Source organism: Lithobates pipiens, unplaced genomic scaffold (genome assembly GCF_037356315.1).
Source record: "Lithobates pipiens isolate NorthernLeopardFrog02 unplaced genomic scaffold, aLitPip1_a1.2 Scaffold_16, whole genome shotgun sequence".
NCBI lineage: Eukaryota > Metazoa > Chordata > Amphibia > Anura > Ranidae > Lithobates > Lithobates pipiens.
The window spans coordinates 115,452,795-115,480,329 of record NW_027507748.1 but is presented as its reverse complement, the minus strand read 5'-3'; the positions used below and the strand labels follow the sequence as shown (position 1 = coordinate 115,480,329).

Genomic DNA, 27,535 nt, shown 5'->3' with positions numbered 1-27,535 from the left:
TTATTATACATATTTTTATATTTTTATAGTTTGGGCTATGTATTATTATACATATTTTTATATGTAATAAAAAAAATCTCGCAATAAGCTTATATTGATTGGTTTGCGCAAAAGTTATAGCTTCTACAAAATAGGGGATAGATTTATGGCATTTTTTTAAATTTTTTTTAATTTTTTTAAATTTTTTTTTACTAGTAATGGTGGTGATTTTTATCGGCACTGCGACGTTGCGGTAGACAGATCGGACACTTTTGACACGATTTTGGGACCACTGACATTCATACAGCGATCAGAGCCAAAAATAGCCACTGTTTACTGTAAAAATTTCACTGTCAATGAAGAGGTTAACACTAGGGGGCAATCAAGGGGTTATGTGTGTTACCAGGATGTTTTTTCTAACTGTAGTTGGATGGGACTTCCTGGGGGAGGAGACAGATTGTTGTTCCTAAGTAGTAGGAACAACAGATCAGTCTCCTCACGTCTGACAGAACGGAGGTCTGTCTATTTACATTGACAGATCTCCATTCTGTCCTCGGGAGCAATAGCAGGTAGCAGGTGGCCATCGCAGCCTCTGGCCACACGCATTGGCTCCTACGGCACACGGCGGTTATGCACTCCTTAAAGCTATGGTGATTTGCCATTCTGCTGCCATCAAACGACGACAGCGGTAAGTGGTTAAATTATTGTGCAGTATTTAATTGCATTAAAACCTTTGCCATTAAATTATCCACTTAAGCCCCGGACCAATTTGCAGCCAAAGTACCGATTGGCGTCCTTTTTTTCCCACAAATAGAGCTTTCTTTTGGTGGTATTTGATCACCTCTGCAGTTTTTATTTTTTGCACTATTAACAAAAATAGAGCGACAATTTAAAAAAAAAAATCAGTATTTTTTTACTTTTTGCTATAATAAATGTCCCCAAAAAATATATAAAAAGGCAGATACATATTCTTCTACATATTTTTGGTAAAAAAATCGCAATTAGCGATTATTGATTGGTTTGCGCAAAAGTTATAGCGTTTACAAAATAGGTGATAGTTTTTTAGCATTTTTATTAAAATGTATTTATTTTTTTATTTTTTTTACTAGTAATGGTGGCGATCAGCGATTTTTATTGTGACTGCGACATTATGGCAGACACATCGGACATTTTTGGGACCATTGTCATTCATACAGCAATTTAAATGCACTGATTCCTGTGTAAATTACACTGGCAGTGAAGGAGTTAACCACTAGGGGGCAGTATAGGGGTTATGTGTGACGTGATGTTTTTTTTATTGTAGGGGGGGCATGGCCTGGCATGTGACATCACTGATTGTCCTTCCCTATAAAAGGGAACAGACGATCAGCGACAGCCACACTAGGAAGCACAGGGAGAGGTTTGTTTACACAGACCTCTCCTTGTTCTTCAGCTCTGTGACCCGATCGCTGGACACCAGCGGCGATCGGGTACGCTGGTCCCGCGGCCACAGTCACGGAGCTCAGGACCGGGTCGGGAGTGCGCCACCAGCGGCGCGCTCCCGACCCACGGCTGGGCACTTAAAAAGCAACGTACAGGCACGTGCTTGTGCCCAGCCGTGCCATTCTGCTCACGTAATGGTGCCAGGGTAAGCCATTTTCAATTTGGATGGCCTCTCCACCTGTCAGGGCTGGCACACGTTTCAGTCACCGGACATTTTGGACCAGATGGGACGTTACTTGATACGGAGATGACAGCAACATGCATTTCAACGTGTTTCACTATGGCGTTTTCAGGAAGGAGGTGGGTGCGTTTTGGTGCCAAAAGGTGATTTCTGCCCAAGCAAAAGTAAGATTTCTGAAAACAGTGCAGCAGCCAGGCATGATGCACAGTCATTTTTGGCCTTTCCTCCGCTTCAAAAAAAACTAGGTGCTGGTCCTCATTTTTGAGGGCTCAATGGGTACCCAGCTCCTGGCCCAGTGTTAAAGTGCAACTATTAATAAATTCCAGAATATTGCAGCTGTGCAAAAGCCAAAAGGTTCACTCAATTTAGTTATTTCATGAAAAAAAGCAAAGGCACTCGTCCTATTACATTAATGTTGGCTTGTTCTATCAGGTAACGCTTCTGAACTTTCTAAAAGTGTCAAAGCTTGCCCACCAGTTCCTGTCTCTTGCACATTCCGATCCATAGCAATGGTACAAATTGCATAGGAGATGAACCATCAAGGAGAGCATCAAGCTTTCCAATGTCATTGCTGCCAACATCCCAAAGGATATGAATGGAAAGATCCCCTAACAAGGAGATCAGTCTGCCTTAAGAGTCCCGCTGTACCGGGGGGTACTGTGATGTCCCTGTTAGGGGATCTTTCCATTCATAGCAATGGTACAAAAGGCATGTGTGGGCACAGCATGCAGCAGCAAGTTCCAACACCAACTAGAAATGTTAGAGCTTGGCATGTCAGAATGGCATGACATTTGGCCATGCTAGGAAGATTTTAGAGTTGCATTTACGGTATGTGCAGGCAATTCTTTGTAGTTTCCCATCGCATTCCCCCCATCTGAGGAGGGCTGCATCCACCAGGCACTCTAGATGTTTATGGATTTGTTGATTCACAGATTTATCCTGCTGTGGATGACCTCTGAGCGCTGGGAGTGACTTCTTTTTTTTTTCTTTTGTGCATGGGTCTAAATGCTCTATGCCAGCGAGTAATCTGCAGGAAAATGGCACACATTATCAGATGAGTGTCCCGTACTCCACATCCTCTTCTGATATGACTCATGTCTGTTACTCTTCAAATAAAGATCAGAACTAGAGCTAGGTGTGAAAACCACAGCATCCGTTCTGCAAGTTACTTTAATAGATGACATCTGCTCCTTCCAGTCCTGTACATAAGAGATGTTGGAGGTGATAAACGAATGTGACCTGCATGCTCTTGTGGGTGAGAATATACAGTCGCATGTAGTATATCCTGTTGTGACGGTCCTTTGGATGGATATAAAGAGTCTACACGCCCCTTTCAAAATGTCAGGTTTCTGTAATGTATAAAAATGAGACAAATATAAATAATTTCAGAACTTCTTCCACCTTTTAATATGACCTATAAACTGTACAAACAGAAATCTTTTAGGGGGGGGGGGAGTAAAAAAATAAATAAATAATAATGTGGTTGCATAAGTGTGCACACCCTCTAAGTGGGGATATAGCTGTGTTCAGAATTAAGCAATCGCATTCAAACTCATGTGAAATAGGAGTCGGTGCACCTGCCATCATTTAACCACTTCAGCCCCGAAAGGTTTACCCCATTCATGACCAGGCAATGCGCCGATGTACCCAAATAAAATTGATGTACTTCACCCCCCCCCCCCACAAATAGAGCTTTCATTTGGTGGTATTTGATTACCTCCTGCGGTTTTTATTTTTTGCGCTATAAACAAAAAAAAAAAGCATACATTTTGCAAAAAATAAAAGCGAGAAAAAAGTTTTATGCTATAAAACATATGCAATAAAAAATGGGGGGAAAAAATGTATTCATCAGTTTTTAGGCCAATATGTATTCTGCTTCCATATTTTTGGTAAAAAATATCCCAATAAGAGTATATTGATTGGTTTGTGCAAAAGTTATAGCATCTAAATCTATGGGATATTTTTATGAAATTTTTTTTTTTTTTACTAGTAATGGCTGCAATCAGTGATTTTTAACGGGACTGCGACATTGCAGCGGGCAAATCTGATCCCTAACCAACACTTTTTGGGGACCAGTGACGACTAATACATTGATCAGTGCTAAAACAATACACTGTCACTGTACTAATGACACTGGAAGGATAGGGGTTAACAGGGGCAATCAGCAGAAACGCAAGATCTCTATCTTCCCCTCTCACAGAATGGCAAACTGCCTCTCCTGAGAATGATTGGCCGATCCTGGCGGACATTGTATCTGCTGGACCTGCTGATTGGCTCCCGCTACGTCCAATCACACTGGGAGTGGGTTGCCGGTGGCGCATGCGCCCCAGACCTCGTGCACAAAATTACATACAGATACGTGATTTCATGCAGGAGGGCTGCTCTGCCACTATATCTGCGCGGGGCGGTCCTTAAGCGGTTATAATGCCTCTGATTAACCCCAAATAAAGTTCAGCTGTGCTAGTAGGTCTTTCCTGACATTTTTTAGTTGCATCCTACAGCAAAAGCCATGGTCTGCAGAGAGCTTCCAAAGCATCACAGGGATCTTATTGTTAAAAGGTGTCAGGAGAAGGGTACAAAAGACTTTCCAAGGCATTAGATATATCATGGAATACAGTGAAGACAGTCAACATCAGGTGGAGAAAATATGGCACAACACTGACATTACCAAGAACTGGACACCCCTCCAAAATTGAGGAGAAGAAAAATGGTCAGGGAGGCTGCCAAGAAGCCTACAGCAACGTTAAAGGAACTGCAGGAATATCTGGCAAGTACTGTGTGGTAGATGTGACAACAATCTCCCGTAATCTTTATATGTCTGGGCTATGGGGTAGCGTGGCAAGACAGAAGCCTTTTCTTATGAAGAAAAACATTCAAGCCCAGATAAATTTTGCAAAAACACAAGTGAAGTCTTCCAAAAGCATGTGGGTTCTGGTCTGAAGAAACTAAGGTTGAACTTTTTGACCATACATCCAAAAGATATGTTTTGGCGTAAAAACAACACTGCACATCATCAAAAAGTTCCAAATACCAGTCAATATTGGCACAAAACCTTCAGGCTTCTGCTAGAAAGCTGAACATGAAGAGGAACTTCATCTTTCAGCATGACAACCCAAAGCATACATCCAAATCAACAAAGGAATGGCTTCACCAGAAGAAGATTTACCACCTCAATACAGTGCACTTACACCCCCTTCCTGACCAGACCAATTTTCAGCTTTCAGCGCTCTCACAGTTTGAATGACAATTACTCAGTCATGCAACACTGTATCCATATGAAACTTGCATCCTTTTCTCCACACAAATAGAGCTTTCTTTTAGTGGTATTTAATCACTAGTGTTTTTATATATTTTTTGTGCTATAAATAAAATAAACCGTAAATTTTGTGGAAAAAATGCCTTTTTCTTTGTCATAAATTTTTGCTAATTAGTAATTTTTCTTCATACATTTTGGCCAAAATTTATACTGCTACATATCTTTGGTAAAAATAACCCACATTAGTGTATATTATTTGGTCTTTGTGAAAGTTATAGAGTCTACATTATGGTGCCAATCACTGAAAACTGATCACATCTGATCAGGCCTTAAGTACATGGGGTGTATCATTTCTTGAGACACAAACAAGTCAGGAAAGTACAAATACCCCCCCAAATGACCCCTTTTTACAAAGTAGACATATTAAATAAGTAGCATGGTGAGTTGTTTTTTAGTTATTTTTTCCCACAATTCTTTGCAAAATGAAGATTTTTTTTTTAGATTTTTTTGATTTTTTTTTTTTTTTACAAAATTGTCATATCAGGTTATTTCTCACACACAGCATATGCATACAACAAATTTACACCCCAAAATACATTCTGCTACTCTTTCTGAGTATGGCGATACCACATGTGTGAGACTTTTACACAGCCTGGCCACATACAGAGCACCAACATTGATGTAGTACCTTCAGACGTTCTACGAGCAAAAATGACGCATTTCATTTCTCAACCTCCTATTACACCTTTGAAGGCCCTGGAGTACCAGGACAATGGAATTTCCCATAAAATTACCCCATTTTAGAAAGCTAACACCCCAGCGTATAATCTGTGAGGCATAATGAGTCTTTTGAACAGTTAATTTTTTTCCAGAAGTTTTTGGAATATGTGGAAATAAATAAACGCTTTTTTTTTTACACAGTTGTCAATTTATAAGATATTTCTAACGCATAGCATGTATATAGCAAAAATTACACCCCAAAACACATTCTGCTACTCCTCCTGAGTATGGCGATACCACATGTTGTAGGACTTTTACACAGCCTGGCCACATAGAGAGGCCGAACATTGAAGTAGTACCTTCAGGCATTCTAGGAGCATAAATGACACATCTCATTTCATTCCTACCCATCACACTTTTGAAGGTCCTGGAGCATCAGGACAGTGCAATTACCCACAAAATTATCCCATTTTGGAAAGCAAACACCCCAACGTATATTCTATGAGGCATGGGCTGCAAATAGGTACTCGGGTACTCTGGGCTGCAGATAGGTACTCTGATGACCTGGTGACAGCTACTCGAGTACTCTGATGGCCTGGTGACAGCTACTCGGGTACTCTGATGGCCTGGTGACAGGTACTCGGGTACTCTGATGGCCTGGTGACAGGTACTCGGGTACTCTGATGGCCTGGTGACAGGTACTCGGGTACTCTGATGGCCTGGTGACAGGTACTCGGGTACTCTGATGGCCTGGTGACAGGTACTCGGGTACTCTGATGGCCTGGTGACAGGTACTCGGGTACTCTGATGGCCTGGTGACAGGTACTTGGGTACTCTGGCCTGGTGACAGGTTCTCTGATGGCCTGGTGACTAGTATTTGGGTACTCTGAAGGGCGGTGATAGGTACTCAGGTACTCATATGGACGGTGACAGGTACTTGGGTACTCAGATGAACTGTGACGGGTACTCAGATGAACTGTGACGGGTACTCAGATGAACTGTGACGGGTACTCAGATGAACTGTGACGGGTACTCAGATGAACTGTGACGGGTACTCAGATGAACTGTGACGGGTACTCAGATGAACTGTGACGGGTACTCAGATGAACTGTGACGGGTACTCAGATGAACTGTGACGGGTACTCAGATGAACTGTGACGGGTACTCAGATGAACTGTGACGGGTACTCAGATGAACTGTGACGGGTACTCAGATGAACTGTGACGGGTACTCAGATGAACTGTGACTGGTACTCAGATGAACTGTGACTGGTACTCAGATGAACTGTGACTGGTACTCAGATGAACTGTGACGGGTACTCAGATGAACTGTGACGGGTACTCAGATGAACTGTGACGGGTACTCAGATGAACTGTGACGGGTACTCAGATGAACTGTGACTGGTACTCAGATGAACTGTGACTGGTACTCAGATGAACTGTGACTGGTACTCAGATGAACTGTGACTGGTACTCAGATGAACTGTGACTGGTACTCAGATGAACTGTGACTGGTACTCAGATGAACTGTGACTGGTACTCAGATGAACTGTGACTGGTACTCAGATGAACTGTGACTGGTACTCAGATGAACTGTGACTGGTACTCAGATGAACTGTGACTGGTACTCAGATGAACTGTGACTGGTACTCAGATGAACTGTGACTGGTACTCAGATGAACTGTGACTGGTACTCAGATGAACTGTGACTGGTACTCAGATGAACTGTGACTGGTACTCAGATGAACTGTGACTGGTACTCAGATGAACTGTGACTGGTACTCAGATGAACTGTGACTGGTACTCAGATGAACTGTGACTGGTACTCAGATGAACTGTGACTGGTACTCAGATGAACTGTGACTGGTACTCAGATGAACTGTGACTGGTACTCAGATGAACTGTGACTGGTACTCAGATGAACCGTGACTGGTACTCAGATGAACCGTGACTGGTACTCAGATGAACCGTGACTGGTACTCAGATGAACCGTGACTGGTACTCAGATGAACCGTGACTGGTACTCAGATGAACCGTGACTGGTACTCTGATGGGCCATGACTGGTACTCTGATGGGCCATGACTGGTACTCTGATGGGCCATGACTGGTACTCTGATGGGCCATGACTGGTACTCTGATGGGCCATGACTGGTACTCTGATGGGCCATGACTGGTACTCGGGTACTCTGATGGGCCATGACTGGTACTCGGGTACTCTGATGGGCCATGACTGGTACTCGGGTACTCTGATGGGCCATGACAGGTACTCCGGTACTCTGATGGACTGTAAGTGACATGTACTATGAGGGGTGGTGACAGGTCCTCTTTATTGGGGGGAAATCAGTGTGATTGGTGTACACTGTAAGCGGTAACGAGATGTTACCGCCACCGACGTGCATGCGCCGTGCACAGTGGGGGTGTGACCATCTGTGATCGGCCTTGACTTCATCACGGCCAAATACGTGGTAAACAGCTATACCCAATGGCTGTTCACCCCCTTCAGTGGCAAGCGGTGTCTCCGTGACACGCCACCACCGAAGAAACAGGGATGTGCGCACACGATCGCGCGCATTCCCTGTTTAAACGGGAGGATGTCATATGACGCCCTCCCGCCACAATAGGTCCGCCACCTGGCTGTCATTTGACAGCCGGCGGTCGGAAAGTAGTTAAAGTTTTGGAATTCCCCAGCCAGAGCTCAGACCTGAATCTGATTGAAAATCTGTGGGGTGATCTGAAGAGGGCTGTGCACAGGAGATTCCCTTGCAATCTGACAGATTTGGAGTGTTTTTGCAAAGAAGAGTTGGCAAATATTGCCAAGTCAAGATGTGCCACGCTGATAGACTCATACCCAAAAAGACAGAGTGCTGTAATAAAATAAAAAGGTGCTTCAACAAAGTATTAGTCTAAGGGTGTGCACACTTATGCAACCATATTATTTTATTTTTACTTCCCTCCATCTAAAAGATTTCAGTTTGTTGTTCAACTGAGTTGTACAGTTTATAGGACACATTAAAAGTGGAAAAAGTTCAGAAATGATTTATCTTTGTCATTTTTTTTACATCACCGAAACCTGACATTTTAACAGGGGTGTGTAGACTTTTTATATCCACTGTAAATACATAATGTAAAGTGGCCTATTAATCATTGGATTCCACAATGGCACCATGTAGAGGTTGCAGTCATGTGCACTTCAGAACTGATTTTTATTTTGTAAAGCGATTTTTGAAAATCTTTGCATCCAATCCCAGGGTTTCCTTTTTTATGGTGAAAAGGGAAGAAAAAAAATACCCGTGTACCCCAGCTGAATCAGGAAGACAATCAGTGACACAAACTGAAGATGTCTATTACTGGATCTAAGGTTACAGATTTCACAAGCTCACCATCTGCTGGTGACATTTGGTACTGCAGGAAGCCTTAAAATACAATGGCTGTCTGAGAACCACAGTATATTAATGGTCAAAATTCACACTCCCATTTATAGCAGCAGGATATTAGTTCACTGCTGTGTGTGGATGAGCTATAGGACCCAACTATCACTACATGTTACTAAACCGTAGGCCCCAAATAGTGGATTTACTGAATTCTCTGGAAATTCCTTTTAAATGTTGTCTTTTTGTGGGTAAAACATGTGCATTTATTTTTTTATTAGGAGCCTGGAAAGCATTGCACCTACGATTAGCAGACACACTGTCTGCACATTTTATTTACTACATGTACCTGTATAGCGCTGTGAACCTACGCAGCACTTTTGCACATATATATTGTACACAGCACTCGTTTTTTTGATTGGAACCAATAAAACAACTCACAGGGCACAGGGCTGCTGTACTAACAATCAGATGTTAGTACAGTGATCTCCCCTGCTGTCATATTGTGTTCTGACAGAATGCCCCCCCCCCCCCCCCCCCCCCCCCAGCACTCTCAGCTAAGAGCACTAATCGGGAGCTGGTCGGCGGCTAGTTTTCCAGCATGCTTGTCTGACAGAAGCTGGCTGACATACACATGGACCGAATGTCGTCTTGTTTTTATTAAACCGGATAGTGTCACCTGACCTTTGTGTGTGTTTTAGGTTTAACTCGTACATATATATACTAGAGCCAATTTAGACAGGAGCCAATTAACCACCAGCATGTCTTTGGCATGTGGGAGGAAGCCATAGTACCCAGGAAAAAACCCACACATGGACAGGGAGACCATGCAAACTCCAGGCCAGTAGGGCATTGGTTGGCATTCAAACCTACGACCTAACCACTTGGCTGCCCCTTTTTTTTTTTAAAACCGTGTTTTGTTTTGTAGTGCTTCGTAAATGCCATTTGGGTACCCAGACATGTAGCTTGACAATGCTTTTTGCTTGGTTGCCATGCAGATCCACAGGGATTAAGTCATATGTAAAACCCTATAAGTTAAAGTGATTTGTAAAGCTTATTTTTTATTTTATTTTTTTATTAAAAATGTCATACTTAACTGCTCTGTGCAAGAGGTTTGTTAGAGAGCCTTAGTGAACAAACAGCATCATGAAGCCCGGAACACACCAGAGAGGTCAGGGATGAAGTTGTGGAGAAGTTTAAAGCACGGTTAGGGTATAGATAAATATCCCAAACTTTGAACAACTCACGAAGCACTGTTCAAGGCATCATCCGAAAATAGAGTATGGCACAACTGCAAACCTACCAAGATATGGCCATCCACCTAAACTGACAGACTGGGCAAGGAGAGCATTAATCAGAGAAAGCAGCCAAGAGGCCCATGGTGACTCTGGAGGAGCTGCAGAGATCCACAGCTCAGGTGGGAGAATCTGTCCACAGGACAACTAGCTCTACCTCTATAATACTAAAGACGTCTGATACATCTTTCTGCACATGCTGTTTAGCCAAGCTCTTGACGTTAAGATTCAGTAGACATCCTTAAAATGTGAGCGCCTGCCAGCTTCCACCGCTGAATAGAGTTTCTAATCTTTTTAATTAAAAACACTTTATCCTCTATGCAACAAATGGAGTCAACATTTAATGTTAGCCAAGGGGTTTTTTTTCTTTTCTTTTTTTTTCGTTTATTCCAAAACTCCCTGCTGTCATTGTATTTAATTGGAAACTAATTAGATATGACTTTAATAAAAAAAAAAAAAAAAAAAAAAAAAAAAAGGCCTGTATATATTATAGAATATGCAATTTGCATGACATTACATTTTATTAGAAATTACGATTTATTTGTAATCCTTTTTTGTTTTGCTAAATATAAGATGCACAAGATGCATGTATATTACTTGAATCTTTGAGTGTATTTCTTCCAGATCTGTGCAGTAACCCAGCATGAAACAACTCCTTCCACTTTCATCTGTGTAGGAGATTCCTGTATTAACCACTTGCTTCCCAAGCCTATTCTGACACTTCTCGCCTACATTTAAAATGTCTTTTTTTTGTTTTGCTAGAACATGACTTGGAACCCTTCAAACCTTATATTTTGTAGGCAAAGGCTTTTAATTACACATTAATCAATTTGAGTGAATACAGACACTATATAATACCAATTTTTTTGGTAAAATAATAAAAGGTGATGTTACACCAAGTAAATAGATTCCAAACATGTCACGCTTTAAAATTGCGCATGCTCACGGAATGGCAACAAACTACGGTACTTTAAATTATCCATAGGTGATGCTTTAAAAGGCTGTGCAGGTTTCAATTTAAATTTAATCCAATCATTTGAATTATTGCTGTGATATTCGTGGTGATACCTTACATGTGTATTTATTTATTCCCGAGATCATGGTTGAGGCTACTACCATGATCCAAGTATAATTTTTTAGCCCCAGTGATTCTTTTTCAAGTAAAAGTAATCCACGCAGCCACTGGAAAAATTTTAAATACAGGTGGCGAAAGGGTATCCTGCCCTTTTTTTTTTTTTTATTTTTTTTTTATTTATTTTTTTTAATACACGGTTTCTTAAAATATTGGTCACTTTTATTGCAAACATCCCTTGTGGCAGCAATAGCATTGTCAGATACTCTCTATAGAGAGATCAGGGGTCTATTAGACATCCCAGCTCTCCTTTGGGCACCAATACAGCCAATCAGACACAGATGGGTCTGATCGGCTGCAATGATGATGTCACTTTTGCATTTACAAGGTAAAATCTGGGTTTGTGATGGCATTTGGTGCGTGCAAAGTGGAATTTGTTTGTGGCTATTGAGGAATATATTGAAATTAAAGTGTTTGTTTTCCCTAGAGTTCAGCTTCAGGAGAGACTCTCGGCCCGTACGCACGAGATCCGAAGATCGGACGCAAAATACCGCTTTTGAAACGATCGTTCGATAATTGATTTTTTAATATAGAGCTTTCGAGAGCAGATTACAACAGTTCATCTGATATTATCAGATTGGACAAACAGGAAAAATGTTCTCGTATGATACCAGATCATACGATTTTTGTTTAATCAGTACAGTTGTGGTCTGGAAATACACTACAACACGTGACATAACTTCCAATTTATTAAATTCTGTCATACGATAATTTTCTTACTTTTAGTAACCTCTCCATTTTCGATGTGCGACTTAACACGGACGATCTGTTGTCTGAATTTTGGATTGTGTGTACGGGCTATTACAATCCCGCTACACCAGCAATTTGGTGGCTTTGCTCCACCAGTGGATTTGTTAGCTGATCAGCAGGTAGTGAAGTCGTATTGGGTTTGTTGGCCAATTTTCTAGTTAAAGGAGCCATGAGTAACTTGTTTGCATATGTTCATATGCATCTGCTGCATAGTAAGGAGATATTGGAAAGCATGTGAAATGGAGCATATAGCTCCATCTGCAGGTTGGACAAAGACTTCATCATCTTCATAGGAAATATTTCATATTTACCTAACTTTTACAATATTTATTTTTACAGCCCTGGCCATGGTAAATAAAGAAGCATGCACAAGGCCACTTTTACATTCCCTTCCAAGGTTCCACACACAATGCAAGGCAAATAAATGTTAGGGGTTGACAACATATAAATCCCTGTTCTTGGTTGCTCAGATGCCCTAAATCAGATGTCTCTTCTCAACTAAGAGCAAAGTCTTTTGTTCTGTGGTTTCAGGAACCGGAGGCAGAGCACAAAGGATCTGAGGACGGGGAAACGTGAGAAGCTCTGGGGCACAACTAATCATTAATGTTTTCACAACAGCTTTCTTGTATAACCATTGCTTTGCTTCCAGCTTCCCAGCTCAGGACCAAGCCAACGTGTGTGTGTGAGGGTGAGGCACGGAAGAGGTACCGCAGCTTTACTTATAAGGTTTAATAGCTGTCAAACTCCATGTCAATGAATGAGAGTGTGGGAAATGAGCAGGGAGATGTCCACTGGGCCGCTTTAGTCAAACGTGTTTGAAACTGGATCCTAATGGATATGTTTAACAGGCCTCCGTGTGGTTATTATTTTAAGTGTAGTGTGGGAAGGAACACTAGTAACTACAACAAGCAAGATGGCCTTCCCGCTGTTTAGTCCCATCTGTTCTGCTAAGATGTAAGCCTTAAAGTCATACTCCAGTGAAAAATAATTTTTTGCTTGCAAAGGGACAGTCTTATTTGCTATGTAGCTTCAGGCCCTATGTTGTATGGCTGTAATCTCTCTGCATGCATCAAAGACTCATTCATACCGGGTACACTGGGCAACCTTGACCATTGCAGAACCATGGCAAAAAGGCACTGGCAGTTCACACAACAGTACTTATTTTTTCAGTGCATTTTGTTGCAGCATACTACTCCATTGCAGTGCTACGGTATGCATAGAATTCTAATGAAACATCACTTGTGACATTTTAGTAAAGTTCTAACAAAGCAAAAAATAAAATAAAAGGTGAGATGCCCCATGGTTCCCTCCCAGCACAAAATGTTAGACATATAGTTTGTTGCCAGGGAGGGGTTACTTTACATACCCATTTGGCAGGAGGCTTAAGTTGTGCTATGGAAGTTAGCTATATGGCTTCTAAGTAGTTATGGGTTATTGCTTTTTGCAACTATATGAAGAACAATGGCTTAAGATGTGTGAGGCATGAAATGGTAAAATTTCAGCTTATAAAATGGTAGCATGCTTGCAAAAAAAAAAAATGAACGAGTAGGGGATATCAAACATCACTTAGTGGTAAAAGTGGATATCCCAATGAAACATATTGGTAAAGAGTGCCAATGAAATAGCTGTATACAAGAGAAAAATATATATGGGGGACTTATGGACTTTACAGGCACCAGTAAAAGAATCTAATGGTGCCTGTAAAGTCCATAAGTCCCCTATATATATTTTTCTCTTGTATGGTAGCATTCTTATTTCTACATGCATGCATACATACATACACCTGCATACATTGTTATTGAACCAGTGGTCTCCGAACTGTGACCCGTGGGCAGAATGCGGCCCCTTTCTTGCCTTTATGTGGTGCTTGATGCGCTAGTGGGTGGTGGTCAGACACAGTGGTGGCAGCAAGGGCAGAGGATGAAGAAAGGAAAGGAGTAATGTGGCGCTATCACAACCAAAATAAAAATACAGTGTTCTGAAAGAATAAACACTTAATAAAGTACTAGCTACAATTGATGAATCTATGAGTGCAGTGATGAGGCTTCAAAAAAGCAATTCGGTTACAGCAATAGCTACAATAAATTAATAATAAAGTGCAATATTCAGGGAAACTTAATATTAAAATAAAGCATATAGCATAAGGTCAGTCACCTTTATTTCGATTCCCATGACGGTTGAGGTATGCTTACTACATCTTGTGTAACCCCTGGCTACTACCAGGGCTATTAGACCTCTTCTTACCCTATTGCTATTTTATGCCAAAAAGCGGATTCTTTCCTGGAAAAGTTCCTCAGTCCCAACCTTGGAATCCTGGAAAGCATTGGTTAACAAGGCAGTACCATTTTACAAAGCCACCTACTTGAGTAGGGGGGCACTAACCAAATTTGATAAGGTGTGGGGGGGGGGGGGGTTGGATGGCATCGGTGGACACTGTATCGGACTAATTACAGATAACCTATAACTATTGATATTGGTGTGCTAGGCCATAACGAGGGATGTAGATGACTGGCATACGGGAGAAATATTGATAATTCTACATTAGAATAACTGGTCACTTTTGTAGGGGGACAAGTTATTTCTTCATATAAAATTCTTGGTGCGGGGGGGGGGCTGCATACTTTGGACTGCATTTAGCATCACGGCCCAAAATGTTGGACAACACGGGTACGGTGTCACCTAGTGCCTTCCTCCAGTTGGAGGCCAACTTGAATGGTATATATATATATATATAAGCAAAAGTTTTATTGTTTTGAGGTGGGGGGGGGGGGGGGGTTGATGCTTGATTTTTGTTTTGTATGTAAATGTCCACCAGCAACTGTTTATAGCCAATGGGTGTCGGCCGCAAGCGTGGCCTGTTATTTGCTTTAAAAATGTAATAAAAAAGAATTTTCTAAAAATAAAGTGAAAAAATGCTCCAAAGTTATAATAGTGCAATAGTAATGTCCAATTTCAAGGAAATCCAGATAAACAGTTCATAGAAAAAAGTGCATGTGCAAAAAGCAGAGGAATCTACTTCAGACAAATAATTCCACCATCCACTGTGGGACACACATTTTCTCCCAGCCTCTCGCCTCATAAGGAGACCCCTACAGGTCAAGTCGTGCCTTTGTATGGAAAAAATAATGGATCCTCAACAATCGATCGATTTCCAAAAGTATCCCCACACCAATGCAGATAAGAGGATCAGTTTTCGGGCTCATCCAATGTAGTTTACGTGCAATAAAGAAGGTGGGGGGGGTCCATAGTGTATTGATCCAATACAATTTATTTAAAAAAAAAACATAGTAACTTACAGTTTAAAAACACTCAGCTATAGGTACAGCTATACAAACAAGGAGACTTCCAAACTGGTGGGCGGCGGATGGGGGTCAAATGTAGTGGTGGCAGCTTGGGGGGAGGACGGGGGACAGATGAAGTGGTGACAGCAAGGGCAGAGGACGGGGGTCAGACACAGTAGTGGGAGCAAGGGCAGATGACAGGGGTTAGACACAGTAGCGGAAACAAGGATGGCGGACAGTGGTCAGAAGCAGTGGTGGGAGCATGGGCAGAAGAAGAGGGGTCAGATGCAGTGGTGGGAGCAAGGGTGGAGGACGGGGATCAAATGCAGTGGTGGCAGCAAGGGCAGAGCCCAGGGGTCAGACGCAGTGGTGAGAACAAGGGCAGAGGACAGTGGTCAGATGCAGTGGTGGGAGCATGGCCAGTGGACAGGGGTCAGGCGCAGTGGTGAGATCAAGGGCGGAGGACGGGGGTCTGACACAGTGGTGGGAACAAGGGCAGAGGACAGTGGTCAGATGCAGTGATGGGAGCAAGGGCAGAGAACAGGTCAGACGCAGTGGTGGGTACAAGGGCAGAGGACAGGGGTCAGATACAGTGGTGGGAGCATGGTCAGAGAACAGGGATCAGACGCAGTGTTGGAGACAAGGTTGGAGGATGGGGGGGAGGGTCAGGCGCAGTGGTGGGAGCAAGGGAGGACGAGAGGCTGTGTAGATGTGGCTCTGAAGTGGTAAGTACACAAGAAGGTTGTTGTAAGTGCATTGTTAGAGGGATTTCAGGCACCAACTACATGCAAACATTATAGTAGAATGCCATTGACGTGTACAGAGGTGGATTAGATCAGCACAGTGGGAGGGTGAAAGGGTGAGTAATCATTCAGATGCCATTTTGAAAGTTTTCTTATCCTTGAAGTGTTAACCTTTTCAGAAAAAGGAAAAAAGAAAAAAAAAACACTGTACACCCTCCCCACCCCCACAGTCCCTGCTGTACTTACCTCCAGCAATGCTGATCTGTCCGTACCCGCACAGCCGCTCCAGTGATTTAAAATCCCTGCTCTTTTCCCTCTTCTCTGTGCAGTGTTTCCAGGACAGACCAGAGCAATTCTTATTCACCTCCCTCCTTGAGCTAGCTGAGCACCCTTGTACTTACCTTACATCAGCAGGCGATTTTTATCTGGGAGCCTGCACCATATCGGGTGGCATTCAGTCAAATTATTTTGAACATGCGATCTCTATATCAGGCTGAAGCAATTCTTATGTTGCATTCAGCAAACATATTTTTTTCTTTTCAATGAATACAAGGATTTCTCTGATTTGATGCAGTGAAGAGGAGTGGATGAAGTCATGATCATCACCACATCCAATTAGAGAACACCCTGTATTTACTGAAAAAAATACAAGATATTTGCTGAATGGTGGAGGTATAGGAACAACCAATTCCCTGTGCTCGGTATACAGACAAACGCCCCCAGCAGCAGGAGGGAACAGGACAGCACTGACTGTATTTAGCATGACTACTGCAGTGAATTTTGGCATCCCTAGCAGCCCTTTGGATGTGACACATTTATAATTACATAAAATCAAGCTGGCTCAATAGAAGTTTAAAGAAAAAAAATCCTGGAGATCTAAAGCAGATTGATGTAGCTCAGAATGTGGGTGAAATGTTGGTTAAGAAGATCAACTGCAGGTCAGATGCAGAGGTGAAAGAGCACTTATAGGCCATTCGCACCTTCACGTTCTCATGTGTTGCGTTAATATTACGTCATATGTTAACGTGCATTGCATCAAAGCTGTCCATTCAAATTAATTGGCTAACAATGCAAAAGAACATACAAAAAAGTAATATGCAGTACGCCACAATACGTGGTACATTGTAATTGATAATGATACCCGCAACTACTTAGGCATGTAACGTGCGTTGTGGTAGCGCCCCCTTTACTGTGCTTAGTAATCTCTGAAATTACTCAAATGTAAACTAATTGTACCTGAAAGTATGCTGCATTTGCTCATTGACCCAAGCCGTTTCTGATATGCTTGACATAACTAAGATAACTAAGATTAAAGGTGTCTTCTGTGTATGGGGGAGAGAGTTAACATTGCCGATTGAGACATCCTAATTGCACTGTATCCCAACAGGGGCTCAGGGAACACCCACAGATGTAAGAAAATTGCTAGGTTGGGCAGCTGTTGTCTCATGTCTGTGGGTAACCTAATTTACTATGACTGCTTCATCCTCCAATAACCGGCGTATAGTACAGTCTCAGCATGCTTCATAGGCATTAGATCTTTGCACAATCCTAATACCATTGAGAGGCTGTGGTCTAACATCATTTGGCACCTTTTTTATCTTGTAAATGATTTTAACATAGAGCTGTCATTCAGCAGGAGTGCTGATTGATTTACCGACACTAATACCGGCCATAGATGATACAAATTTCTTTCCTTCCACCACGGGTGGAAGGAGAGAAAATCGTTAGATTTCCCCATCAACATATTCAGTGTTGATGGGAGAATGCCTCCTTCTGCCCGTTTGTATTCTGCCAGCGGGGGTAGCATTCCAGGCCGGCAGAGTACAATGGTTATGCTGCTGGCAGTAACCGTATGTAGACAAATCCCACATACTAGTTGTATCAAAGTTGACCGATTGACTTGAGTACAATCAGCCTGCCCATACATGGATCCAGTCCCTGCTGAATCGGCCGAATTTCAATCTATGTATGGTTGGCTAGACATGGCCATACATAATGCAGTTTTCTTTCCTTCAATCACAAATTGAAGAAAAGAAAACTGCTCAAACTCCCTCATCATGTCAGTGTTGATGGGGGAATCCCCCCGCTGCGCTATTGTATTATGACAGCGGGAGGTTTCCCTGCCATCAGAATCCAATGATCACTGCTGCTGGACATAGCCAGCGGCAGTGATTTGTACCAAAAACAAACAGATGAGCTGGTTGTACTGTGATGAAACGATTTAGATCGAATTCAGTACAAGTCGCCTGCCTATAGATGGATGAAAATTCGTCTGGTTCCTGCTGAACCGGCCCAATTTTAGGTCTGTCTACAGTGGGATTAAAACTACATGTCTCTAAAAAATAAAAATATGGCACAGCAAGCTCAGTCTTAAAATTTGCATTATATCACGTTTTATCGAATTTTAAAAATGAATATTCAAAATTTGTCCACACTGAAGACTCATTAGTTTCCTTTTTAGATAAAAAAATAAATCTAAAATTGCAGTTTTGCATTTTACAACATTTTTGAGGAGTTGGGGGGGCTTTGAGGGCCCAAATGTAATAGACTGATCATTATAACTGTCTCTTAGTAACTGCCTATAGCATTTGCCAATGATTAAAACTCCATTTGTTTGTATTACGCTGTCTGCTGTCCATAAGCCTCATTCCCCAGCATGTGCATCGATTGCTGTCTGACACTGTAACAGTTTGTAGTGTATTAGGCTTCACACATTTGGAAAGACGAGGCATATTCCATTTCATTATAGAATTGCTGGCACCGACACTGGCAAATTGGTTAACAGTCTTGTGGTTTCCAATGCCATTCAGGAGGCTGGGGCACGACAGAGAGACTTTATGCAGGATCTCAATCATGATTGCTACTGACTCCTAGATCTACAGGCAGGTGGTCCTGTTCAGAGAAGTCTCAGGCTTCGCTTGGCTGCCATGGAGACCTTCTCTACTGAATATCTTCTCAGCTTTCCCATACACAACAAAGTGGAGTTTGATCACGGAAATGTGCAGCCTCTGAGTTGCTCCACGTTGATGCAATTGTGAGCAGGCCTGATGGCATTGTGTGTAGATCAGGAGGGGTCTATGGTGTTGTGGTCCCCAGCAGGTGTCTGGAGGGAGCACAGCTTCTGTGTAGAGGACACAGCTAATTATCTAAAAAACCACCCTCCCATCTGTCAGTTTCAGGACAACGCTTCCCCTTAGCCCACCCCCTTCTCCCTATCCACCCAATCCAGCCCCCTCCCCTCCACCCTCAGTGTAAACACATAGAGAACTTCAGGGACACAAAGCGGCATCCCCTTACCTCCCAGTAGATAGCAGCTCCATTCTTGTACTATCTGGGATTAGTTGAGCCTCATTGGTACTGTCATCATCCATCCTCTGCTAGATGCTCTGCTCTTCTTTGCTGCTTGATTCTTGCCTCCTCCTGCCTACCTCCCTCCTGTCTCCTTTCACATACTGTACTCCTTTCCTCTGCAAAGCTCTGGCCTGTCCCCTGCAGTGTTCTGTCCTCCTCTCTGCGCTTTGCTCCCCATATGAGAGATGAACCGCTTACTTTCCCAAGCAGCTGCCATCCCGGTGTGATCGTCTAACCACAGGGTCACTAGTTTTTTTTTTTTGTGTTGTTTTTTTTTTGACAAAATGCAGATTGGGATCTGAAGGACCTATTAGATCAGACACCATGGAGCCCGTGAGCCACCAAGGAATGCCTCGTCTCTCCTGGATAGATACACTCTATAGCAGTAAGTGTCTGTCTGCTGCCCATCATCAAAGCTTAGCATGCCACATGAACCATTCTGTATGTAGACAATTGCATAAGTAGATTTCCATATACAGTGTAGATCTGATTGGTAGATCTCCATCATACCATAACATATAATTGCTGCACTGTCATAGTGCCATTCACCTGCAGTGACCATGTATTTGTGTTCAGGAAAAAATGTTCCATAAAACAAGTTATGCTTGGCTTGCCTTTATGCCAGTGCCTAGTGCCAATGAGGGAATACTACATCGTATTCTGTTGATAACTCTATCCGTGCCAGGGAGATTTGTTCATTGTAGTGTATTCACACCTGTGGCAGTGTGCGACCACACAAAATGTTCCCATCGATTGCCCAGGAGCACAAACTCTATATGCAGCACACGTGCATTAATCACGCTCAGCACACATTTCCTTATTAAATGGAAAGGTCAATGGGAAGATGGCCAAATGTGTAAATTTAATTTGCCTTCTCTCCCATCAGAGGTGTGATTTCCTGTACTCAGAGCTGACATACATATTTTATGTTCGGATAGTAGAGAATGTAGAATGGTTTGCTGTTTTTTGTGATATTAACTGGTTAACCGTTTCCTCTGTTCTATTGTTGTGCTATGTGCTGGCCTGTATAGCTGGGCTCCTTTGCAACACAAAACCCTCCCGGCATTTTACTCCCCCCTACACGCTCCTGTTCACATCTGGTATTCTGTGCTCATTTTCTCCCAGCTGGGGCTGGCATTGGTGCTCAAATTAGTCTGGCATAGGATTGATCAGCTGTCTCCTCTGTCTAGATGTGTGGCAGCTCCCGTTCCTTTGATTTCTTTTTCTTTGCAGAATGGAAGGGATGATGTATATATGTATGATGGGCGCACCGGCTGTGGTAGTGAAAGGTGTAGGTTTCATCACGTCTCATTGTTTGGCATGTGGCCTCTTTAGAATACATATTTTATACAGTAGACCCCACTTTGTAATAGTATTATAGAGAACTGTGGATAATATTGTAAATTGTTTCTTTGCAAGGACAAGGGAATATAGTGGTACTACATGGCACATATTGTGTGTGTGTGTGTGTGTGTGTGTATATATATATATATATATATATATATATATTTCCTTACCCATCTTCCCATTTTTGATTATTCTCATATTTTAGAAACCTATAGTGTGTGTGTGTATATATAATAAATATATATATATATATATATATATATATATATATATATAATCGCTATCTCGATATATCACGATCTTGAGATATATATCTGTGTGTGTATGGACAGTGTATACACACTATATGTTCCTAAACTATGATAACAGGCAAAGATGGGCAAGGAATTAAAGAAATGTGTGTGTATATATATATATATATATATATATATATAATTATAGTGTGTGTGTATGTATATATATATATTTTTTACACACACACACACACACACACACACACACACACACACACACACACACACACACACACACATATATATATATATATATGTGTGTGTGTGTGTGTGTGTGTGTGTGTGTGTGTGTGTGTGTGTGTGTGTGTGTGTGTGTGAAAAATGTATGTGTTATTTTTTTCTTTAATTCCTTGTCCCTCTTTGCCTATTATATTTAAGCTCTGTACTATGTACACAGTGACAGCTGTTAATAATGCAGTATCTTTTCTAAAAAAAAATTGTTTCAGGATGCTACAGTTGTCCGGTGTAGCTATGTAATGTGGTTATACAAAAATATGGACGCTTGGATTTGTACGTTTTGATAAATGCATTGTGGGAATTGTTATTTCTGCCACGTCAGCTCATGAATGGAGAACTCTTTTAGTGAAGATTAAACCATACAAGTGTTATCTTTGGGAAACCTGTTAGAAAAGCCTATTTTTGCGGAAAGGCTGGGAAGATGCATGGTGGTGTGCTGACTGTGTGATGAGGGTGCAGTCTAGATCCAGTCAAGTTGCTGGCTTGGAATTTTAAGTGAACAAGGGCCAATCTCAGATCAGGCTGGAAATGTGCTCAGCATTTTTTGCCCTGTGTGGAGCTGTGCTTATCTTGTCATTGTTGATATCATTCACACTGTTTTTGGTCCTTGATTAAGGGAGATCTCCAGACCAATATGAAAAAGCTCCTTTTTTTTTTTTTTTTGTCAGCTATGTGTCCAGTCAAAATATTGAATGCATTTTTAGGCATTAATAGTATGATCAAACAATTCTTAAAGCCCTACTCACGTAGAAAAAAAATGTATTCCTTGCTGTAGGACTGCAAGGGTTAATAGCTCATTTTGTCCAGGAGAAGAAGAAACTGTTTCTTACCTTTATCCTTTGCTTCCTTGTGATCCGGCGGTAACGTCCAGACCCTAGATTGCTATAGGGAGGGGACAAAAGCTGCGGGCAGCGGTCTAGCTGTGGGAAGGAGTGGGGAATCAGGTAAGTATTTTTTATTATTTTTTATTGTTCCCTAGGGCATAAATGGCAATTAACCTTTGCATTCTGCGTACAGCCCCCACCTGCAGAGGGATAACTTTTTATTTGCCCGGAGTTGGACTTTAATACAAATTTGCCATAGTTTCCCACATACTGGAAAGCAGGTTTACAGTGGGAGGAGACATCAATGTTCTATTGTGCTGTACAGTGTTGTCATCCTAACATTTTTCACTGATTGGACGTTGGAAGGAAAAATGTTTGGGGAAATGGAAAGAGTAGGTGGAAAGACCATTCTGATGGCATTATGCCTGAGACGGGGTATTTGCAGAGCTGTATTTGTGAATAGTGTTGGCACTCATCTGGATTTAGTGTTGTAATGATGTGTAAATTGGGAATGCAGAAGTGACAGAACAGAGAGATTCCTTTTTTTGGCATGTAAAAATCAATTGTGGATTTTGACGAAACTTTCAAGGCTATGACAGGCTATGGACATTTAATGATAAGCGTTACATGATCTTTAAAGCAAAGCTTTTACTGACCCCTGTATGTGTAGACATTATAGAGAAACTGATCCTAAAATTTCATATCGGGAGCCCTGAAATTGCTCTCTGTAAACAGGCATGAACCCGTTTACACCTTTAGGTGTAAAGATTGTGACCATCTCCCCGCAGTGCCGATTTACAGTTAAGCTGAGGATTGGGGAGCTCGGTCTCAGGCCCCCCTGCCGCTCCTCCTATCCAGGAATACAGGGGGCTTGCATGGGGCCCGGTCACGATGGTGACTCCTGCGACCCCCTGTATGTCCGCCTCTGAATGTTTGATCTCCCTGTAAGACTCAACTCTGCAGTGCCAGTTTATCTCTGCTTGGGTGAATGAATAGAAAACTGGACAAACATTTCTCTGGTTCCCTGCCGGCTTGGCCCCATCCATCTCTCTGCTCATTTGCTCACTGGCTGTGATTAACAACCAATGAGGAGGAAGAGTCCTCGGAGAGCTAAGGCGCTCGTGAACTGTGTCAGGCTCAAGTAAGTATTGTGGGGGGGGGGGGGGTACTGCTGCACAGGTTTTCTGCCTTCATGCATGCATGAAGGTAAAAAAAACTTGAGCTTTTAGAATCACTTTAAGCTGACCGTGTTCAGCCCATTTTTTTTTCCCTAGCAATGTGACTAATTGTAGCATGGCTGGGAAAATAGGGCAATGTATTGGTCGATTGATTAAATGTCACAAGGGTCACAACTCTGCAGCATCATTGACAATTATGCTCGAAAAGGTCTCCAACTAATTACAGGCTCAGTTTGCCAAAAACAACTCCTGTTTCAGGTTTCTGTAGATGGATACCCATATATTGATAATCAGGAACTATCTTTTATAGATGCCAACAGTGACATAATGCCTGAGTTCTGAGCTCGGCCCATCTGCCATGGATGCCAGAGGAACTGCAGTCTGCTCACATCTGTAATAAAAACATCTTTGCCATTCTGAAACTTCCCTCCAACCACTTTGCATATTGTTTTATATACAGTATACTGTGATTCTGTACTTGCCATATATGCTGCAGAAATCTCCCTCCGCTAAGTCTGACTGCAGCCATTTTAACTGTGGGCAGCTGAAGCTGCTTCCTGTTCACTTTCTGGATTTACACAGAGGCACACCTCCAGCTCTGCAACTCTCATTGGCCTTCTTATGGCTCTTCCCCCTCTCTTCCTGCCAAACTCTCACAAGTGAGAGAGAGAGAGTTGTGCATAATGTTGTAAGCTTAAGTTTTTTACCAGACAAGGAACAGGAAGTGGGCTGTATAAGGTATTTACTGGAAGAAAAAAAAAAGTTAAAACAACAAGGGCAGAAGTTTTAATGGATGTAAAGTTGGAAAAATGACTGACGTTATGCTTTAGCCACTTTCGGACCGCCCGCCGCAGTTTTACGTCGGCTGTTTGAAGGAGGATATTGTTATTATGGAAGCAGCTAGCTGCCATAACCCCAATATCTGCTTCTTCAGCGGGCGGTCTATTAAAAGAAAAAAGTGGTCTCTTGGCGGAGGGAGAGGGGTGCTCTGGTGCTCTCCACCACTTACCGGAGCCCTTGGCAGTGGCAGAGGCAATCGTGTCCTGTCTCCTGTTTGGTATGGAGACAAGTGAGGCGAAGATGGCCCCCCACCCATCTCCATAACAATGCAGGGCAGAGGAGACATCAAAAGGACGCTTCTGCCCACAGCTCTTAAAGAGGAAGTAAACCCTTCCAAACAACTTGGACCTACAGGTAAGCCTAGATTAAGGCTTACCTGTAGGTCCAAGCAATATCTCCTAAACCTATATGGTTTAGGAGATATTTGCCCGAAAATGGGCACCGCTGTCTACGGCGCATGCGCCGTAGACAGCGGCGCGCAGGCGCACTAAATGCGGCAAATCCATGAATGGATTTGCCTAATTTGTCGACTCCCGTGCGCATGCGCGGGAGTGACGTCATCGCGGCTTCGCCGAGTGGCAGCGGCGGAGCTGCGAGACGCGACTCCCTGCGCATGCGCGGGAGTGACGTCATCGCGGCTTCGCCGCTGTGATTCGTCGGAGCTGCGAGACGCCACCAGCAACATGGATGCGGCGGACTACAGGGATCAGCGGCGACTTCGCTGGCTCCTGTGTCAGGTAAGTGACACATAATGAGCTACTATGCGATGCATAGTAGTCCATTATGCTTTACCTTTGCAGGGAAAAAAAGAGGAAGTAAACCCATTAGGGTTTACTTCCTCTTTAAAGGGGTATTTTTTAAATGATTTTTTTGAAATGACAATTTTTTTTTGAATTTTAGTGTAAATATGATATATCTTATATATATATATATATATATATATATATATATATATATAATATATATATATATATATATATATATATATATAATATATATATATATACACATGTATACATGTATATCTTTTTGACCCCAGATCTCATTTTTAAAGAGGAGCTGCTCCTTTAAAAAAAATATTTAAAAGTCAGCAGCTACAAATACTGCAGCTGCTGACTTTTAATAAATGGACACTTACCTGTTCCAGGGTCCAGAGATGTCAGCAGCAGATGACAAGCTCTCGTCTCTCTGCTGCCCCCGCCGCCATCCTCTGTCAGGGAATCGGGAAGTGAAGCGTTGTGGCTTCACTGCCCGGTTCCCTACTGCGCATGCGCGAGTCGCGCCCCGCGTCTCCACTGGTCCCCGCGGTGTCCTGGGAACTGTTTCCCAGAACACAACGGGGGGGGGGGGTGGGGGCCATCTGCGGATAGCTTGTCCTGGAAGTGGGTGCAGATACCTGGATTATTAGCTTGGGAGAGGTGCATGCTGCGTAACCAGCATGCACCTCTCAATCTTGCGCATGCATGATCCCACGCCAGCCGTAGTACTGTACTGCCCGCATAGGCGATGGAAGAATTCTCAAGGAGCTCCGCAGACCAGTAAGTGGCAGATTACGAGGACTACATAGCAACAGGGCGTTTAGGGTAAGTATCATTTTTTTTTTTCCCTCCAAATGTTTGTTTATAGGTTAAAAGGAGTCTTTTAAAGAGATTTTTTTTTTTTGTGGAACTCTGCTTTAAGTTAAAATGCAAATAAGGAGAACCATTGCATTCATATATTATTTATCTTCTATATACACTAATTAATGTTCGTTTTGAAAGCACTACCATTTTATAAGGGGAAGTCTTCAAGCAGCACAAATGTTCTACCTATACTCTAAAGCAGGCCTAGGGCCAAGCAGACTATTCCGCTGTAGGAATTAATGCTGATACTGGACTTTTGTGAGATGGTCAATAAATGCACATCTTGTTTTCAAGCTCATGTGATTTCTATATTCTGCTAATTCACTTATGTGTTGTGCTACATAATTCTGTCCATGTGTGCTATTCGGTACATTATGTAGTATGCACTTAGTCTGGAGGAACTCGTTGGGCGTTGTGGGTATCAGGCAGTAATCTCGCTATAACAATCTTTTGTCACTTTCCGATATAAACTGAAAGTCCCAGCTAGTCAATCCCTGGAGAGAAGATGCATTTTATGAGCTGATCATCACTATTCCTTCCCTGAGGGCAAAGAATCTGCTTAAAGAGAAAGTTTGATAGGGTCACAAAGTAAAAATTGCTGAATCGAGGACCTGGTGGGCTGTGCTCAGAGGTGGCTGCATTATTAGTGGACTGCTTGTACCAAAGGTACAGTTGCCTTTTAAACTTCACATGATGAGCTATTACCCTGACCTCCTCCAGTAAACTCTGGTTCAATTCGGAATTGATTTCTCCAGCTATGAATGCAAGCCGTCCAGACTAAAGCTGGCCATAGGTGGATAGAATTTCAAATGAAAATTCTTAGGCAATATTGTACATAAACTTCGCAACGTTTGAATGTCATCTAAAAGATTTTGTTTGCTTTTAACATTTGATTTTGGAATAAATGGACTTGACTGAATGAAAACCAAATTACAATGTTTACACTATGATCTGTTTCCTCTTCTTTTGAAGTTGCCTCCGTATGGCCAGTACTCTAAGTACTAGTGTTGGACTTGCTGACATTTGCAAGTTGATGGGAATAGAGTCCATCATTCGGTACAGTACAAAAGATCTGTCGAAGAACGAAAAATCTGCAACAATCCAAATGTATGGCAAATAAAGACGTAGCTACAAAGGGTCACACTTGCATTACATCACTTCCTAATCTACCTTACAATGTACCTGAATACAGACAAGTAATGGCTTTGCCGTCCGAGAATTTTCGTACCATTACCATTATCATTTTCATTGTGGGACAATCATTCCTCCTATTTTCTTTAGTGTTTATTTACTGGTTCTTAGAAATTTGTTCACGCAAGGAAATTTTTCCAATCTGCTCCTTCAAATTTTGTCATTGTGGTCGAAAAGGAATGCCAATCTGACCCACAAATGCTTTGGGAGAAGAAAAAACTTTATTAGAACATTAAGACTTTGTATTCAAAGTTCTACTCAGCCATGGCCAGCTTAGGGCCCCTTGCATACTAGAGGTCCGACTAAGTATGCCTGTCAATTTTTCAGATGGACCTGATTGGTCCCTTCATTCTCCACTATGGGCAGTCAGATGTAAATGGACACTTGCACGTGGCTACATCCAATCCAGCAATAACAAATGGAAGGGGATTTGTTCCCCTCCACCTGGCTGGATCGGAGGGCAGT

The 27,535-nt window shown here is 42.3% G+C and overlaps 1 protein-coding gene across 2 annotated transcripts in view; it reads left to right on the top strand.

Annotated features, from left to right (window-relative positions):
• ABR (ABR activator of RhoGEF and GTPase) overlaps window positions 1-27,535 on the top strand; it is a 608,507-nt gene that overhangs the window by 92,589 nt on the left and 488,383 nt on the right. Inside the window, exons 1-2 of one of the 2 annotated variants that reach the window (XM_077480319.1) lie at window positions 19,526-19,541; window positions 19,829-19,923. The exons of the other annotated variant lie outside the window; for it this stretch is intronic. Of the exons in view, the coding sequence (XP_077336445.1) occupies window positions 19,863-19,923 (61 nt within the window). The 5' untranslated portion in view covers window positions 19,526-19,541; window positions 19,829-19,862. Of the gene's footprint in view, window positions 1-19,525; window positions 19,542-19,828; window positions 19,924-27,535 lie in introns of those variants that run through there. 2 annotated transcript variants of the gene reach the window in all.